Below are 16,479 nucleotides of genomic sequence, written 5' to 3'. Positions count from 1 at the left end.
AGGAGGAGAGCAGGAGGAGAAGGAGGAGGAGGAGGAGAGCAGGAGGAGGAGGCGGAGAGGAGAGGAGAGCAGGAGGAGGAGGCGGAGAGGAGAGCAGGAGGAGGAGGCAGAGAGGAGAGCAGGAGGCGGAGAGGGGAGCAGGAGGCGGAGGAGAGGAGCTTAAGGAGGAGCCAACAGACATATCAGATCTCCAATATGGCTACAGTGACAGTTGCCACCAGGTCAGCTGATGGCAACCCAGAACCAGGCCTTCTCTGTGGCTGCCCCGGGACTTTGGAATGTGTTCCCTGTCCAAATACAAGCTTCTCCATCTCTGGCTGCATTTTAAAAGACCCTCAAGACACACCTGTTTTTTCAGGCTTTTAGTCAAAATTAATTTTAAACTGTTTGATTGTTGCTATTCTGCAAAACTATTTCAATTGGGTTTTTCCCCGTTTTTATGTTTGTTGTATTTTAATGATGTGCATCACCTAGGGATATACATATCAGGTGGTATATAATTATGATAGATAGATAGATAGATAGATAGATAGATAGATAGATAGATAGATAGATAGATAGATAGATAGATAGATAGATAGATACCCTCCTGATAGTGTCACTTTCGTGGCATTCCATTCCTCATTGCGACCCAACGTTTTGGGGTCATAAACAGGCCAATTGGTTACCAAGAAGTAGGCAGCACAACTAGAAGCATCTGAGAAGCCCACAAGGAGGGACTGGGGTGCAGAAAACTTGAGGAGCAACTCATCACTCAACTTTTTGGTGCAGGAAAAGAAGTACATTTGGGGGGCGGGGTATTTTAAGGACTGAAGATATGGGTTATTAGGTATGGTGGTAAAATGAAGGGGAGACTCCTCAAGGTTTATGGGAGGGTAACTGTTTACCTTCATGTTTCTGATCCACACTCTGATCCATGTATTCGGAGGAACTTTGCTTCTCCATTTCCCGCTTGTTCCTAAAACAGAAATAAAACGCACGCACACACACAAACAAAGGTTATGTTAGTTTGCTCAGGTTTGGAGCGGCACCTTCATCTTCCATGGGGCTGCCACTTGCAAAGGGACCATCGGTTTGCGGTGGACAGCTTGCCATCCAATCCCATGTTTTATCGCTTCACTACAAAATTGCCCCACGTGGGTGGAGGTGATTGAGGTGAGGGGCAGGTTGGATGAAGGCACCCCAGGGTTGCTTCAGGACATGCGGAACTCTGCACAGATCCACTCGACCCGCATTCTCCATGGACTAACTGGGCCATAGAGGCCCACTGATGTGGTGGTACCCATATTACCTCCACCCACCCACGGTCCTCCACTGCACACTCCAGTCTGGGTATGGGCCCTGCTGAGGGGCGCTGGACCCCCAAGGTTTCAAGGCTCCACTGAGAGGCAGCTGTAGGAGGGGTGATGAACTCTGGCTGCTCGGGGTCCATGGGATCTGGGGGGCTTTTCTTGGGGCCGGGGGCTTTGGCTAGAGCTTGCTGCTGCTGCTGCTGCTGCTGCTGCTGCTCCTCCTCCTCCTCTGAGGAGCCTCCGCACGATCTGAGTCTGGGCGGGCTCTAACAAGGCTCCTCTGGGGAGGGGGCCACATGGCTCAGCAGTAGAGCATCTGCTTTGCATGCAGAAGGGCCCAGGTGAACTCCCTGGAAGCATCTCCAGGTAGGGCTGGAAAAGACTCCTCCCTGGAACCAATCAGTGTGGACCGTACTGAGCTAGATGGACCAAGGGTCTGGCTCAGTATAAGGCCGCTTCCTATGTTCTTATGTACTCTGTGCATGCTCAGAGATTCACTTTGCTCTTTGGGGCTGGGGCCATAGCTCAGTGGCAGAGCATTCGCTTTGCACACAGAAGGTTCCAGATTCAGTCCTGGGCATCTCCAGGTAGGGTTGGGAGAGACGCTTGCCTGAAAGCTTGGAGGGCCTCTCCAGAGTGAAATGGACCAGGGGTCTGACTCATTACCACGCAGATCCCTCTGGCCCTATACCTCCCCTCGCCACCCCATTATTGGATCCCTGCGGAGAGTATCACATGCACTTTGGCCCTGAATCACAGCCCTTTGGTGGGGCACCTCTGTGACCACGTAGGAGGTCTTTGGGAATGCTTCTTGGGTCATGCAGTGTAACCACTTCGGCCAGCAACATTCCGAGAAGCAGAACCTGGGAATGTGTTGGAGAGACAATGTCCAACATTGACTTCTAACACCAGTAACCCCTATTGACCACTAGAGGCATTAGGAGTAAAGGTAGAAAGTATTGTTAAAAAGGTAAAGTGTGTTGTCGAGTCGGTTTCGACTCCAGGCAACCACAGAGCCCTGTGGCTGTCTTTCATAGAATACAGGAGGGGTTTCCCACTGCCTCCTCCCATGCAGTATGAGATGATGCCTTTCAGCATCTTCCTGTATCGCTGCTGCCCGATATAGGTGTTTCCCATAGTCTGGGAAACATACCCGCGGGGATTCAAACCGGCAACCTCTGGCTTGCTAGTCAAGTCATTTCCCTGCTGTGCCATTAGGGTGGCATACAGAAAGTATAGGACTGCCTCCTTATTCTTTCTTTACCCTTGTATCTCTGCTCCGAGTCTCTTGTCATTGGTAGACCAATCCTCTTAGGACACACCTTTCTTCTGTGCTCTCTCTGTTCTTTTCTTCTTCCTTCCACCATGTGGTAGCTAGCACAGGGTGTAGGCTTCCTATCTCAGTTTGTAACTACTTCAAATAAAACTTCAACTTGTTCTGACCTTTAAGGAATTGTCCCCAGATTCTCCTCTGTGAGCTCCGTTCTCATCGTACTGGGATTCTCTGCTAAATAGGTGTTGACTCCCATTCTCCCCTACAGAATGCCTCTACAGAATGAGGCAGGCAGAACGAGAATGAGGCAGAATGAGAATGAGGCAGAACGAGAATGAGGCATACAGAATGCCTCCCCTACAGAATGCCTCCAAAGGTGAGTTCCTCCTACTCCCAGAACTTACTTTATTTATTCAGTGCATTTCTATACCACCCCATATACTAATCTCAGGGCAGTTTAATTGTGCTGGAGAGTGCATGTGTGGGGCAAAATATTAGAAAAGTTCCTACTTCTTGGATGGTTTCCAGCAGGCACAGACGGTCACTAAGGTAACCAGAAGGAAAATCCCCCCAGTGGAAAGGATGATATAGAGGGAGCTCCTTCCTAGAGGGAGACAAAAGAAGTGTTAGACGTCAAACTCATACGCCAGTAGATTCCCACTGGATTGCCAGGGGTCGTTATTATTCTCCTCCGCAGGATCTTCAGGGAAAGGCGTAAAAACTCAGAACAGGGGGCCACAACCAAAAGCCAGCTTTTTTTCCTGCTTGGCTGATTGTTTGGCTTATGGCCGTAAACAAAATGATATCTGATATCTGCTTGCCAGGGATCTTGCTATTCGCTCCGCAGTGTCCCTTAGCCTCCAGCCCTGATCCCTAGACAAAACCTGCCCCAAAGTTGTTACCACTGGGGGTGGTCTTTGCTCTGGATCCCACCTCTCCCAAAGATGCAATTGGAACAACCTGCGGCAGGACCTTCTCAGTGTTGGCACCTGATCCGGAGGACACATACCCCCTGGAGGCCCAGCAGCGACCCTCATTGGTCATCTTCTGTCAGCTGATCAAAACATTTTTTTTAAAAATCCAGACATTCAACTAATGATGAATTTATCCAGCTGGGGATTTGAACCGGCAACCTCTTGCTCCCTAGGGAAGTTACTTCCCCACTGCGCCATTAGGTGGCTGGGATGCTGACCAGACTAGGGGCATTTTTACCCTAATGCGTTTCTTTCAGAAGCCAGCAGGTTCACTCCGAGTGAGAATCCAATGAAGGAAATGCGGGAACACTCATTCCCCCAGCGTGCGTACACACACACACACACACCCAGCACCATCTGGACGCAGTCTGCACAGATCACCCTGATTTATAACTGCAGCCGGAGTTTTATAGGCCATATTTCAAGCTGCTGTTCTTAAGGACGCCATGGAGACGCGGCCTCTTTCTCTGGCATCGCCCGGGCACTGCCGGCTGGAAAGGACGGAACCTTGGAGCGCTGACCCGTTTTGCCCGACGCTGCCTGAGGGAGCTGGACCTCAGTGAGTTCTGGCTTTTGTGCTAAAGCAGGAAAGTAGGTCTGCCTGTTCTGACATCTGAGGTGACGAGGCGGGGAGCGGGATCCAAAGGAGCACGAGCAAAAGAAATGGAGAGTGGCCTTTTAAACGTGTGAGGAGTTGGGGGCTACTCCCAATGGAATGAGGCCAAAGAATGCGCCACAGTAAGAGGGTGAAGGAGATTTGGAAGCAACACTGAGGAAGGAACAGCATCCTCGCTGGGCAGGCCATGGGGGGCCATGTCTCCCCAGCCCAGGAGGGAGAGGTCCTACCCGCACACACATAATTCACATTCCTTCAGCTACCGTAGATTATGGTAGTAATAATGATGATGATGATGATGATGATGATGATGATGATGACTCAGCCCCAAAAGCATCCCTGTTTCTTCACCCCTGTACATTTGTACAGGGGCTACAAGCATTATTTACTACAACAACAAACAATACTATAACAACATACTATTTACTACAGTATAATAATAATACTAACAATAATATGCACAAATAATTACACGAACACACGAATAATAAATAATAGTATATTAATAATATTGCCAAAAATAGTATTATAACAACATTGTATTACTATATTATTCATAATTAAATGAATAAATATTTTTATCTATCTGTCTATCTATCTATCTAAGGCATACCCGTCACTAATCCCATGTGTGGGCAGCTCTCGCAAGAGTTCGCAAGCCAGCTGCCGGCAGAGGGAGAAGAAAGCGGCAGCCCCAGCGGACGGACTTGCAGGCGAGGCAGGAAACAAAACAGCGGCAGGGAGAAAGCGGCGGCGGCAGGCGGGAGGGCAGGGGGGAGAACTAGAGGTGCAGATGCTCTGTGCCAAGCTCAGCTTGTATAGTAATAATGCACTAATCATAATACTGCTACAATCATACACTATTTACTACACAAGTGCATTGTAGTTTTTCTCCATCCCTGTACATGCGAATAGTGCAAGGGCTACATGCACTAATCTTTTCTGCAAGCACTATTCTAAAACCTGAAATGCCCAGAACATTCCGGAAAACTGGTTCAGCAAGGGCAACTAGTTTTCATCTTCTGCTTCCAGAACGGAACGTTCGTGTCACGGGGAGACATGATCGAGGTGTATAAAATTATGCATGGAGTAGGGAGGGTGGACAGAGAGAAAATTTCCCCCCCTCTCACAACACTAGAACCAGGAGTCACCCCATGAAAATGAAGGTTGGGAAATTCAGGACCGACAAGAGGAAGTATTTTTTCACATAGCGCATAATTGATCTATGGAATTCTCTGCCACGGGATGTGGTGATGGCCACTAGCTTGGATGGCTTTTAAAGGAGCTTAGACAAGTTCATGGAGGACAGGCCTATCAGTGGTGACTAGTCTGTTGGCTATATCCAGCCTCAGAGGCAAGATGCCTCTCAATCCCAGTTGCAGGGGAGCAACAGCAGGAGAGAGGGCATCCCCTCACCTCTTGCTTGTGCGCTTCCCCAAGGCATCTGGGGGCCACTGTGTGAAACAGGATGCTGGACCGGATAGGCCTTGGGCCTGATCCAGAAGCGCTGTTCTTATGTTCATCCCACAGAAGTCCCTCCCTCCAAGCAGCAAATGTCCCACATTCTCCCTCCTGTATATATCTGCATCAAGTATACTTACTGTATACGGTAAGTTTTATAGGGACGCTGCGGCCATTGCTTATAGGGTTCTCCACCAGACAACTGTAAGTGTCATCGTCGGACATGAGGACTCTGGTGATGGTGAGCACCTTCTGGTCGTGGGACAGGATCAGGCGGGAGTCGTTGCTGAGGGGTTTGCCGTCCTTCATCCACGTGTAGGCGGGCTTGGTGCCATTCTCATGGGAGCAGTTCAACGTGAAATATTCACTGAGCTCCAAGACGGTAGAGGAGGCCAGGACAACATGAGGCTTTGAAATTGGAACTAGAAAATATGAACGAGAGAGGTGGTCCCTTGTTAATTCTTGACATGAAAAACGATTTTTTTAAAATTAACCATTACAATATTTTTGTTTCCATTTCAGATCAGGTGGAATATGACTAGCAAGCTCCTTCCCGATGAAAATGGTGTAAATATGAGATGTTTTACAAAGTTCCTACCTTTGAAGAACAATGACTCAAGAAAATCCCAGGGCTCTTCTGAACTACATTAAGAAGCACTGTTCCAACAGCGATTTGACTCAGCTTCCACACACTTAGGCTTGCATTGTCTTTTCAAGTGTGAATTCATGTTCTGTCCATATGTACAGCAGGGTCCTTGTGCAACTTTAGCAGCTCCACCTGCTGGCCAGTTGTTGCTCTTCATGAAGAACCACTATTTGTCAGAAAATTAGTAATCATCAGTTCCTCTTGAAAAGCAAGAGCCAGCCAGCAGGTGGCACTGCTAAAGTTGCACAAAGACCCTGCTGTACATATGGACAGAGCATGAATTCACACTAGAAAAGACAGTGTAAGCTATTGAGGTGTGTGGAAACTCCTAGCAGTAACTATGGGTACTACTATTAGCTGTAATGTTGACCTACGACTAATAGTAGTACTCATAGTTACTACTTGGAGTAGTTTAGTGCAAAACTGTTCTGCCTCAGCAAATTTCTATGCTCTTTGAGGGCAGCTTCTGTGAAAGGGGATCTGCAGAAAAGTGTAATAATTTAAATATAAATCTGCAGCAGACTTGCAGTTGAGGGTTCTTAACTTTACTTGGGACTCTCCTGAGCTCCATACAGAAACTAGATGCTGCCAGTGTCTTCTCACCCAAGCTTTTTTAACTGGGCTGTGGTTTATAAATTGTTTTAAGGTTTACATTTTTAATCTGTTTTATGTTGTTGTAAATGGGAGTTTGGGGCGGTCTACAAATTGAAATATATATATATAAATACAAGAAAAGAAGAAACAGAATTTGTCACATGGCAGATTTTCTGTTTTGACAGTTACGCTGAAATCCAGGCCAGTTGGCATGATTTCAGCATGACACTATGTGGTACAGTGTTTCCAGGTTGTTCCTTGGGTTTGTGCTGAATGGGTAACAAAATTGGACTTTTCAGATGTATAGCATTGAAGGCGATTCGCTTAGGGAAAGTGGAAGGCCTATGAGCCAGTGAGGATGAAAAGAGACTGGCTACTTTCTATTATGCTGACCCCATTCCAATGATTCTGGCCCTCATAGGAACACCACACACACACACACACACACACACACACACACACACACACACACACACACACAACTGTGTTGTCTTCTGTGAGCAAAGTTGGATGTTCTGTGACTCAGCAAGTACACTCGGCAAGTGCAGAAACTGGAATAGGACATAGACGGATTTGGCATCTTGAGCATCTCTGCTTTAACTAATTATAAATCCATCAAAGCAAGTCTCAAGACCTTATGGCTGGCAAGATACCCTTGAAAGACTACAGTGATGTGTTGTGAAATATCAGAAACCAGAGCAGAGAATGAGGAGGGCTGTCAGTAGCCAGACAGTGGGGCTAGTGTGTACTCCATGCATCTCTTATCTCATTTTACGTCTAGTCCAGAATGAATTATGCAAAAGAAGATGCATATGCACATAGATGCATTTTGCAGAATGCAAAGGTCTTCCGTGCAGACTCTTGCTTAACTGGGCACAGAATGCTCTGTTTTGTGTAAGGCGACATAATCTTTAGTGGATGATTCTGATGGAGAGGTGAGGGGAGGGGAGACTCATTTCCCTAAGCCACACATATTTGATTTATTTATTTTTATTTGATTTATATACCACCCTTCCAAAGATGGCTCAGGGTGGTTTACATTAAAATCAAAAATACATAACGATTGAAATAAAAAACCAATTGAAATTACGATTAAAATTTCAATTAAAACTAGATAACATTCAAACTAGATATCGTTAAAAGCCAGGGTAAAAAGATGGTTCTAAAGCTCTCCTGAAGGCCTCCAAGGAAGACAATCCTCTTATATCCACAAGGAGCACCTTCCGAAACCTTACCACTTACCATCGACTGTAAGGTTAATGTTCATCTCCCCCGTGAAAATGTCGTCTGTGATGGAGATCTCCACCTCGTATGTTCCCTCATCGGACAACTGCAACTCGTTGATCAACAGGGAGCCATTCTCAAAGATCTTGATCCGATCCCTGTAGTCCGGGCGGAGGTTACCGATAATCCCAGTGCCGATGGACTGCACCACCGTCACAGGCTTGTCGCGCTTCACTTGCCATTTGATGACGGGCTTGTCAGTGCTGGTGCTGGTGTATTTCACGGAGAGCAGGGCAGGCTTTCCAACAGTGCCATGAATTAGCAGCACTGGGCTGGTGATATTGACTCCCTCCAGCAGATCTGGGGAGAAGAGGCAAAGGACACGGGTTAGCCATAGGGCGGGGTGGACCACAAGGTGGCTACGGTCCAACATTCTGACAGACAAGGAAGATCCTGCTTCTTCCAGTATGGACCAGGGCAATAGCCGGGGGTTGCCACACAACTAGGCAGAGTTGCCACTTTTCAAGCTGGTTAATGCAGGGGGAGGTGGGGCAGGGCCCGGAACAGCCAGAGGGGGGCAGAAGCACGGCCAGCGGGGTGTGGGAGAAGGGAGACCGAGGCAAGGATGGCAGTGGAGGCGGTGAATCCTCCTTCCTTGGGCCCTCCTGCCACCCAAATGCAGCAGAGAGCCCTGAAAGGGGCCAGAAATGGCTTGACCTGACATTTGGGCAGCAGGAAGGCCCAAGAAAGGAGGTTTCGCCGCCTCCGCTGCCATCCCGGATGGAAGGAGGTGGCGTAAGGCAGGGGTGGGGATGGCAGGGCTGAGAGCTGGATCGGTGGGCGGTGGAGGGGTGAGAGACAGGGAGACCCTAGCACACAGATGTTCTGTGCCCGGCCAGCTAATTTAATTTAATTTAATTTAATTTAATTATATTTCTCTATGCAAACCGCTTTGTTAAAAAAGCAGTATATAAATATCCGTAGTAGTACATGACCGGAGTACATGACCGGAAACAAAACTGATGGTGAGACCAGCCCCACCACGGTTACTGCCCTGGGGAAATGAAACTTCTCAACACCCTCTCCGTCCCGAGCTGTGGGGAAAGACACCGAGGGCCGCGAGATGGGAGGTCCCACTCGCCTGACCTTTTCTCTCCTTAGCATCCAGAGAAACCGGAATGCGAAAGGCTGCTATAGTGCTAAGCGACTTGCTCAGGAATATGTTCCTGACTGAAGAGTGAGCTCACTGGCCTTTTGGCGCACACCAGACCGACGAGCATGCAAAGATGAGTTTAAAGGATTAAAAAAAAGGACATTCCCTTCTTGCAATCTGAAGTGGACTAGCCCACCCCACCATTTCAGGTTCCTATTTAGGATTGCCATAATCTGGCTTTCCAAATCCAGGTGCCTAATTTGCATATTATGTCAATTGGCTTGAAAATCATTTTTGAGCAGAGTAGCGACTGCAGGCTTTGCTCCATAACTCCACTTTTACAAGAGCTTAGCTTTTAGGAAGGAAGGAAAGAAGGAAGGAAGGAAGGAAGGAAGGAAAATCCAGCAAATCTGGGTGCGCTAAGCAATCTGGGTGGGTGAGGTGCTTAAAATCCAGGTGAAACCCAGAATTTCAGGGGGCATGGCAACTCTATTCCTATCACATCATTCACCATGTGCTGAGTTGACCTATATGTTTGGAAAAGGCAGGAAGGATCTGGTAAAAAAACAAAAAAAAAACCAACCAACCAGAAAAGTTTGTGTTTCATTCTGTAAACGCAGGAGGCTAGCATTACACCGAAAAGAAGTCTCTTTCCAGCTCCTGCTCTTTCTGTGGTTATGGAAACCAACAATCCTAATGTCAGATGAAATGGCAATCACATTATGTAGTCTTTGGGGAGAAGCACGAAGAATGAGCAGGGATGATCTTGCAGTAGCAAGCATGAATTGCCCCCTTGGCTAAGCAAGGTCTGCCCTAGTTTGCACGTAGATGTGAGCGCTTTCTGCTATAAGACGTTCTTTTAGGGCAGGCCCTCTCAACTGAGACCCCTCCCCCGATGCTTTTGGACTCCAGCTCCCATGATCCCCAGCCACAGTGGCCAATAGCCAAGGATTATGGGAGTGGCAGGCGAACATCTACAAGATGGCCAAAGTTGAACAGCCCTGCTTTAGGGGCTGGGGTCATAGCTCAGTGGGAAAACATCTGCTTTGCATGCAGAAGGGCCCAGGTTCCATCCCTGGCAGCATCTCCGGGTAGGGCTGGGAGAGACTCCTGCCTGAAACCCTGGAAAAGCTGCTGCCATTCAGTGCAGACGCTATGGAATTAGATAGACCAATGGTCTGACTCAGTATAAGGCAGCTTCCTATGTGGATCATAATGGACAGAGAGTGAACAAGCAATATGCCCATGGGAACATGGGAAGCTGCCTTGTACTGAGTCGGGCCACTGGTCCATCTAGCTCAGTATTGTCGACACTGACTGGCAGCGGCTTCTCCAAGGCTGCAGGCAGGAGTCTTTCCCAGTCCTGCCTAGAGATGCCGGGAAATGCAAGCAGATGCTCTACCACTGAGCTCCAGGGAATTGTGAGTGTGGAGGGTGCCGGGTGCAGAGTAACCTGCATGCAAGACACGACTGTGACTTGTCCACAGCACATTACCAACTAAGATGCCAGGGAAGAGGCTAGTGGACACAAACGGGGACTCCCAGCAGGCAGGCCCCACCGTTATTACACATTGCTGGAAACTCTCCTCTGTCTCCACTACCATATGTCTATTTGCCCTACAAGAGCCTGTCCTGAATCAGCTTTGGAAACAGCCTGTATTGTTGCACTGTTCATATCATCTATATTTTGAACTTAAAATCGCTTAATCTCACTGCAGAGCGGCTTGTATTTTTAATACAGGTCAAACGTACGATGCAACGCCTGGAGCTTTTCCAGCATGTTGTAGTGGTTAGAGTGCTGGCCTAGGACCGGGGAGACCCGAGTTCAAATCCCCATCCAGCCATGAGACTTGCTGGGTGACTCTGGGCCAGCCACTTCTCTCTCAGCCTAACCTACTTTGCAGGGTTGCAGTGAGGAGAAACCTAAGTATGTAGTGCACTGCTCTGGGCTCCTTGGAGGAAGAGCTGGATCTGCGGATACAAAGGGGTTAAAACCCACGTATCCGCAGTTCCTGGAGGGCCGGAAATGACTGCGGAGGTGACTTCCAACCACAATTTTGTCTCGGAGGATTTTGTGACTCATTTTTTAAAAAACAAACCACAGACATTTCCCCCTTGGTTTTTGGGGGTGGGGGGGGCATTTTGCCTTTCAGAGGCATGTAGGTAGGATTGGAGAAGAGGAGAGCTGGTCTTGTGGTAGCAAGCATGACTTGTCCCCTTAGCTAAGCAGGGTCCACCCTGGTTGCATATGAATGGGAGACTAGAAGTGTGAGCACTGCAAGATATTCCCCTCAGGGGATGGGGCCGCCCTGGGAAGAGCAGAAGGTTCCAAGTTCCCTCCCTGGCAGCATCTCCAAGATAGGGCTGAGAGAGATTCCTGCCGGCAACCTTGGAGAAGCCGCTTTCAGTCTGTGAAGACAATACTGAGCGAGATGGACCAATGGTCTGACTCAGTAGAAGGCAGCTTCCTGTGTAACTCTGCAGTCCAGAAGAGCTTCAGGTCCTCAGTCACCTAAAAAGGGGACTGTAGTCCTTCCACCGGCTGCTAAATCAGTGCAGCTGAGGCTGCCGGGGGCAAAAGAGGACGCGTGCTTTGAGTTGTTGGGAGCAAACAAATGCCTGTGTCAGATGAGCTGCCTCCAAAGCAGCCGGAGTGCCGAGATCGGAACAAAACCTGTATTGATATGCAGCAGAGGGGAACATGAATCATCTGGGTGACAATTAAGTGTTAGATTAGGAGCTCTGCACAGGAGCACAAGGAAGGACTGCAGTGAGTCCCTAAGTCATGAGGCCTATTCGTATGCAAGGAAACCTCCCTCGCTCCCTCTGCCTGATGCAAACAGCAAGGGCAAAGTTATCAAGAATTATGTCTAGAAGCTACTTGCAATACAGATTCCTGATTTAACTCTGTGTGTGTGTGTGTGTGTGTGTGTGTGTGTGTGTGTGTGTGTAAGAGATCTATAAAATGATACACGATGTGGAAAGAGAGGACAGAGAGTGGGTTTCCTCCCTCTCTTGCAACTCTAGAACCAGAAGTCAACTCATGAAACTGATGGGGGGTGATGATTCAGTCAAGACAGACATGGGAACATAGGAAGCTGCCTTCTACTGAGTCAGACCCTTGGTCCATCTAGCTCAGTACTGTCTACACTGACTGGCAGTCGCTTCTCCAAGTTGAAGCAGGAGCCTCTTCCCAGTCGTCCTGGAATGCTGCCAAGGAGAGAACCTTGGAACCATCAGGAATCTGCTTGCTTGAGACGACTGCCTCACCTGGCCCTTATAAAAGGGTCACCCCTAACTGTGTGACGTGCTTCCGTTTGTCTGAGTGTTGGTCTTGTGGCAGCAAGCATGCATTGTTCCCTGGAACAATGCATGCTTGCTGCCACAAGACCAACACTCAGACAAACGGAAGCACGTCACACAGTTAGGGGTGACCCTTTTATAAGGCAAGGTGAGGCAGTCGTCTCAAGCAGCAGATTCCTGATGGTTCCAGGTTCAATCCCTGGCAGCATTTCCAGGACAGACTGGGAAAGACTCCTGCCTACAACCTTGGAGAAGCCGCTGCCAGTCAGTGTAGACACTACTGAGCTACATGGACCAATGGTTTGACTCAGTAGAAGGCAGCTTCCTATGTTCTTAAGACAGGAAGAATGCGAATAAGCACTTGGAACAGGAAGAGCAGCACAGTATTTCCAACGTAGAAAGCCAAGGGCTTTGCATCCCTGCTGAGACCCTGGTTGGGGGAAAGTACCGGGACTGTACCCCTGCCTGGGTCCCTGCACCACTACACCACTGAGTAGGCCCCACTCTAACTTCACAGGTGCACACACGGCCTTCATACTGCTGCCCAGAACAAAAGGTATATCCGATGTATATCCTAGAGAATGTTGCTGCTGTTATTGGGTGGCTTCACGTGAGTGGCACAAAGCCAAGCTCCCAAGGACAAGGAACCAGTGTGGAATTGGGTTCCGGGGATCCCCCAGCCCTGAGGAGTGCACGATCCTGCGCCATCTGAATCCACTACCTGCCGGCTCCCAAGCCCGCCACTCGATTTTCGACCGACATGCTCTGCCCAACTTCAGAACCTGGTCACGAAATTTGGACAGAGTGCTTGGGAACCAGTGACTGGCGGGTTCGGAAGATGCAGCCGCTCAGAGTGTGCACTCCCCAGAAACTGGAGGATCCCAGGAACCAGACATCATGCTGATCATGTGAACCCGACCAGCATTTTCTCTTTCTCTCTGCCCTCCTTTCTCTAGCAGCTATGCAACATTGTAGTAGTAGTAGTAGTAGTAGTAGTAGTTCTTCTTTTATTGCAGCCATAGGCCAAACAGAAGCAAAAGTGACAACAACACAGCCATTCAGAATTACAATAAACAGAGTAAATATAACAGTACGTATACAAATAAAACTAAAACTACCATAAAAATCAAACCTATAAAAGACCGTGGCGGGATGTCTGTCTCATCGCCCCATAAATAAATTTGGCTACCACTTTGGTGGGCCTATGCAACACTGCGTAGCAGCGCTAACCACGTAGAAGGGAGCATTTTTCCACCTTCCATCAGCACAATGCTACTCTGGATTCTGCATATGATCTGGAAAGGCATTCGGAAGTCACAGCCATTGACATCAGTGACTACCCTTGAAGAACTTTTCACTTCTCTCTCTATTCTTGCCTGAGTTGTTCATTTAGTTCATACAAATGCATCCGTTTTCTTTCATGAAAAGTGGTGGGGCTGACAGCTGTAACAGACTCACCACTCCATCTCCCATTTCAGCATTTAATACAGCCCTTTCAGGCCTTGTAAAATACAACTTGTCTGGGGAGATGGCACTCTGAAGCCTCTTAATGTCAGGGCTCTGTCACTTTGGGGTTTTTTGAAGCTCTTCTCACCCCTGTTAAGGAAACATTGGCATGAGCTATGAAGAAGTTGCATTCAGTTCTCTCAACGCGCCATAGGGTGAGTGTGGCCAGCTCTCTTTTCTCAAAATAGCGGTATTATTTAGGCAATGTTTGCATCCGTTTCCATTTAACTCTCTGCATTTATTTCATAGGAAAACAATTTTAGTACTAATGAATTTTTTTAAAAATGATTAGCATCTCAAGGAGAAAGGCAGATAATTACTAAAAGTCAGACTGCTATGTTTAATCAGTTAGATTAAAAACACTTTTCCAGGTGTTTTTTTAGTTTGGTTTTATTGTTTTAGCCATTTGCCATAATATCAGGTCTCCAGAGTCAACACCCCTCTCCAGCTGGAAACAAAACAGAAGATTCAGAGGATGAATCTGATAAAGAGGAGGAGAGGGGAGGAGGAGGAGAAACCACAGCCCAGACAAAGGAACCTCTTGCACTAGAAGAACCAGGGGGTCAGTCCCAGGTCCCCCTCTCCCATACGTCTTCTCTTCTGACTTAGTCCCCTAAGAACCAGGGAGCCAGTGTGGTGTAATGGTTAGAGTGCTGGACTAGGACTGGGGAGACCCAAGTTCAAATCCCCATTCAGCCATGATGCTTGCTGGGTGACTCTGGACCAGTCACTTCTCTCTCAGCCTAACCTACTTCACAGGGTTGTTGTAAGGAGAAACTTAAGTATGTAGAACACTGCTCTGGGCTCCTTGGAGGAAGAGTGGGATATAAATGTAGTAACAACAACAACAACCCAAGAAGTGAAAAGGCAGCCTGCCAGTGCCGGAAGAGTCAGTATCCATGAAGCCACAGAAGGTTTTCCAGAGAGAGGCCGGGACTAACCACCCTAACTAGCCAACAACCCATATAAGCCAGCAGTGTTCTCTCTAATTATTATTTTTTTCATTTTTTTCATGTGCAGAATTAGATTTGTTCTGGGTGGCAGTATCAAGGCAGGGTGTGCGCTCATGTGTGCAGGGTAAGGCCTTCCTTGAATCAACCTGAGCAGGATCTAAAATTAACTGAGTGGACAATCAAAAAATGTGTGAGCACACGCACATGCGCACGCCTTAGCGGGAACACTGTAAGTCAGCAATGGACTCTAGACCTTTGCTGGAAGAACATCTTACCTGCTCTGACATTACCCTCCAGCTCAACATCTCCTACTTGGAGCCGGCCAAGGTCCTGACCACCTCCCTTACTCTTGCTCTCCCTCGAGCTGTCTGAGGTCCGAATTCCTCCCAGGACTCTTACCTCCACCCAGACTTCTACTTCAGCTGAAATTAGAGCTTTGTATGAACTGCGGTTCAGCACTGTTTGGGAGTGGGGATCAGGAGCTTTAAGAAAGAGGAGAGCAGGTTCTCACCTGCTCTCCGTCACCCCATGCAGTGTCATGGGCATGTTGGAAGACTCCGAGGAGGAGCTGGAAGAGGAGATGGAGGTTACAGCACAGGAGGGAAGGCAAGGACCAGATGTTGCAAAGGAGAGTGGGTCCGATGCATGGGGAGTTGAAAATGAGTTAGAGCCGGGTGAGGTAGCTCTTGTGGAGGAGGCGCGACCGGTCTCAGCTGTGGAGAGGCGTCAGTCCAAGAGACAGCAAGAGTTAAGAAACCGCATGTGTAGAGCAACAGGAAAAGCTGCTGACTCAGGATCTCTTGATTAACATCACCGGGGGTCAGTCTATTTAAGATGACTGCACCACAGCTACCCTGCTGATAGCAACATCAATTTCCTGTGAGCTAATCAGCTGTGTTTGTGTATTGCCTTGACTGTATTTGGACCCTGGACTGTGTTGACCTTGCCCGTAGACTGCGATTTGGACTCTGTTGGATTGGTTGGATTTGACTCAGACTGAACCTGGTTTGGAGAATTTCTTGCTGTAAGACTTTGCTATTATACTTCTGCCTCTGCCTGTTTACGCTCCGTCTGACTAGCCTGACAGATTTTCGACATGCTACTTCCAACTGAAATCCCATCTCAGCCAATGACCCCACCAGGAACCGGATGCATAACAACATACAATGCACCACAACCTGTATGTCTAGACACCGGCCAATCACTTATATAAAACCAGAAAATGTTAAGTCTCTGTGACTCCATTGTACAGTGGTGAACAAATTCAAAATGAAATTTTGCTAAAACAAAAACAAATAAAGCCAAAACTCCTTAACTGATTAAAAGGGTGCCCCAAAATAATTAGGCTAGTTAAACATATTAATTAACACATGCATGGATCTGATATACTTCAGATGAAGGTGAGCAACAGCAGGAGAGAGGGCAGCAGAAAGGCCCTCACCTCTTGCCTGTGGGCTTCTCAGGGGCATCTGGTGGGCCACTGT

At 48.1% G+C, this 16,479-nt stretch overlaps 1 protein-coding gene across 1 annotated transcript in view; it reads right to left on the bottom strand.

The window, feature by feature from the left end:
• Positions 1-16,479, bottom strand: part of HEPACAM (hepatic and glial cell adhesion molecule) — a 35,482-nt gene that overhangs the window by 7,838 nt on the left and 11,165 nt on the right. The window contains exons 2-5 of the mRNA XM_053269773.1: positions 8,099-8,440; positions 5,757-6,038; positions 3,076-3,169; positions 888-958 (exon numbers count right to left, since the gene is read on the bottom strand). Of these exons, the coding sequence (XP_053125748.1) occupies positions 888-958; positions 3,076-3,169; positions 5,757-6,038; positions 8,099-8,440 (789 nt within the window). The remainder of the gene's footprint in view (positions 1-887; positions 959-3,075; positions 3,170-5,756; positions 6,039-8,098; positions 8,441-16,479) is intronic.

The sequence above is a fragment of the Hemicordylus capensis genome, chromosome 8 (assembly GCF_027244095.1).
Source record: "Hemicordylus capensis ecotype Gifberg chromosome 8, rHemCap1.1.pri, whole genome shotgun sequence".
Lineage (NCBI taxonomy): Eukaryota > Metazoa > Chordata > Lepidosauria > Squamata > Cordylidae > Hemicordylus > Hemicordylus capensis.
The sequence above is the reverse complement of the archived record's forward strand: the minus strand, read 5'-3'. Positions and strand labels throughout refer to the sequence as shown.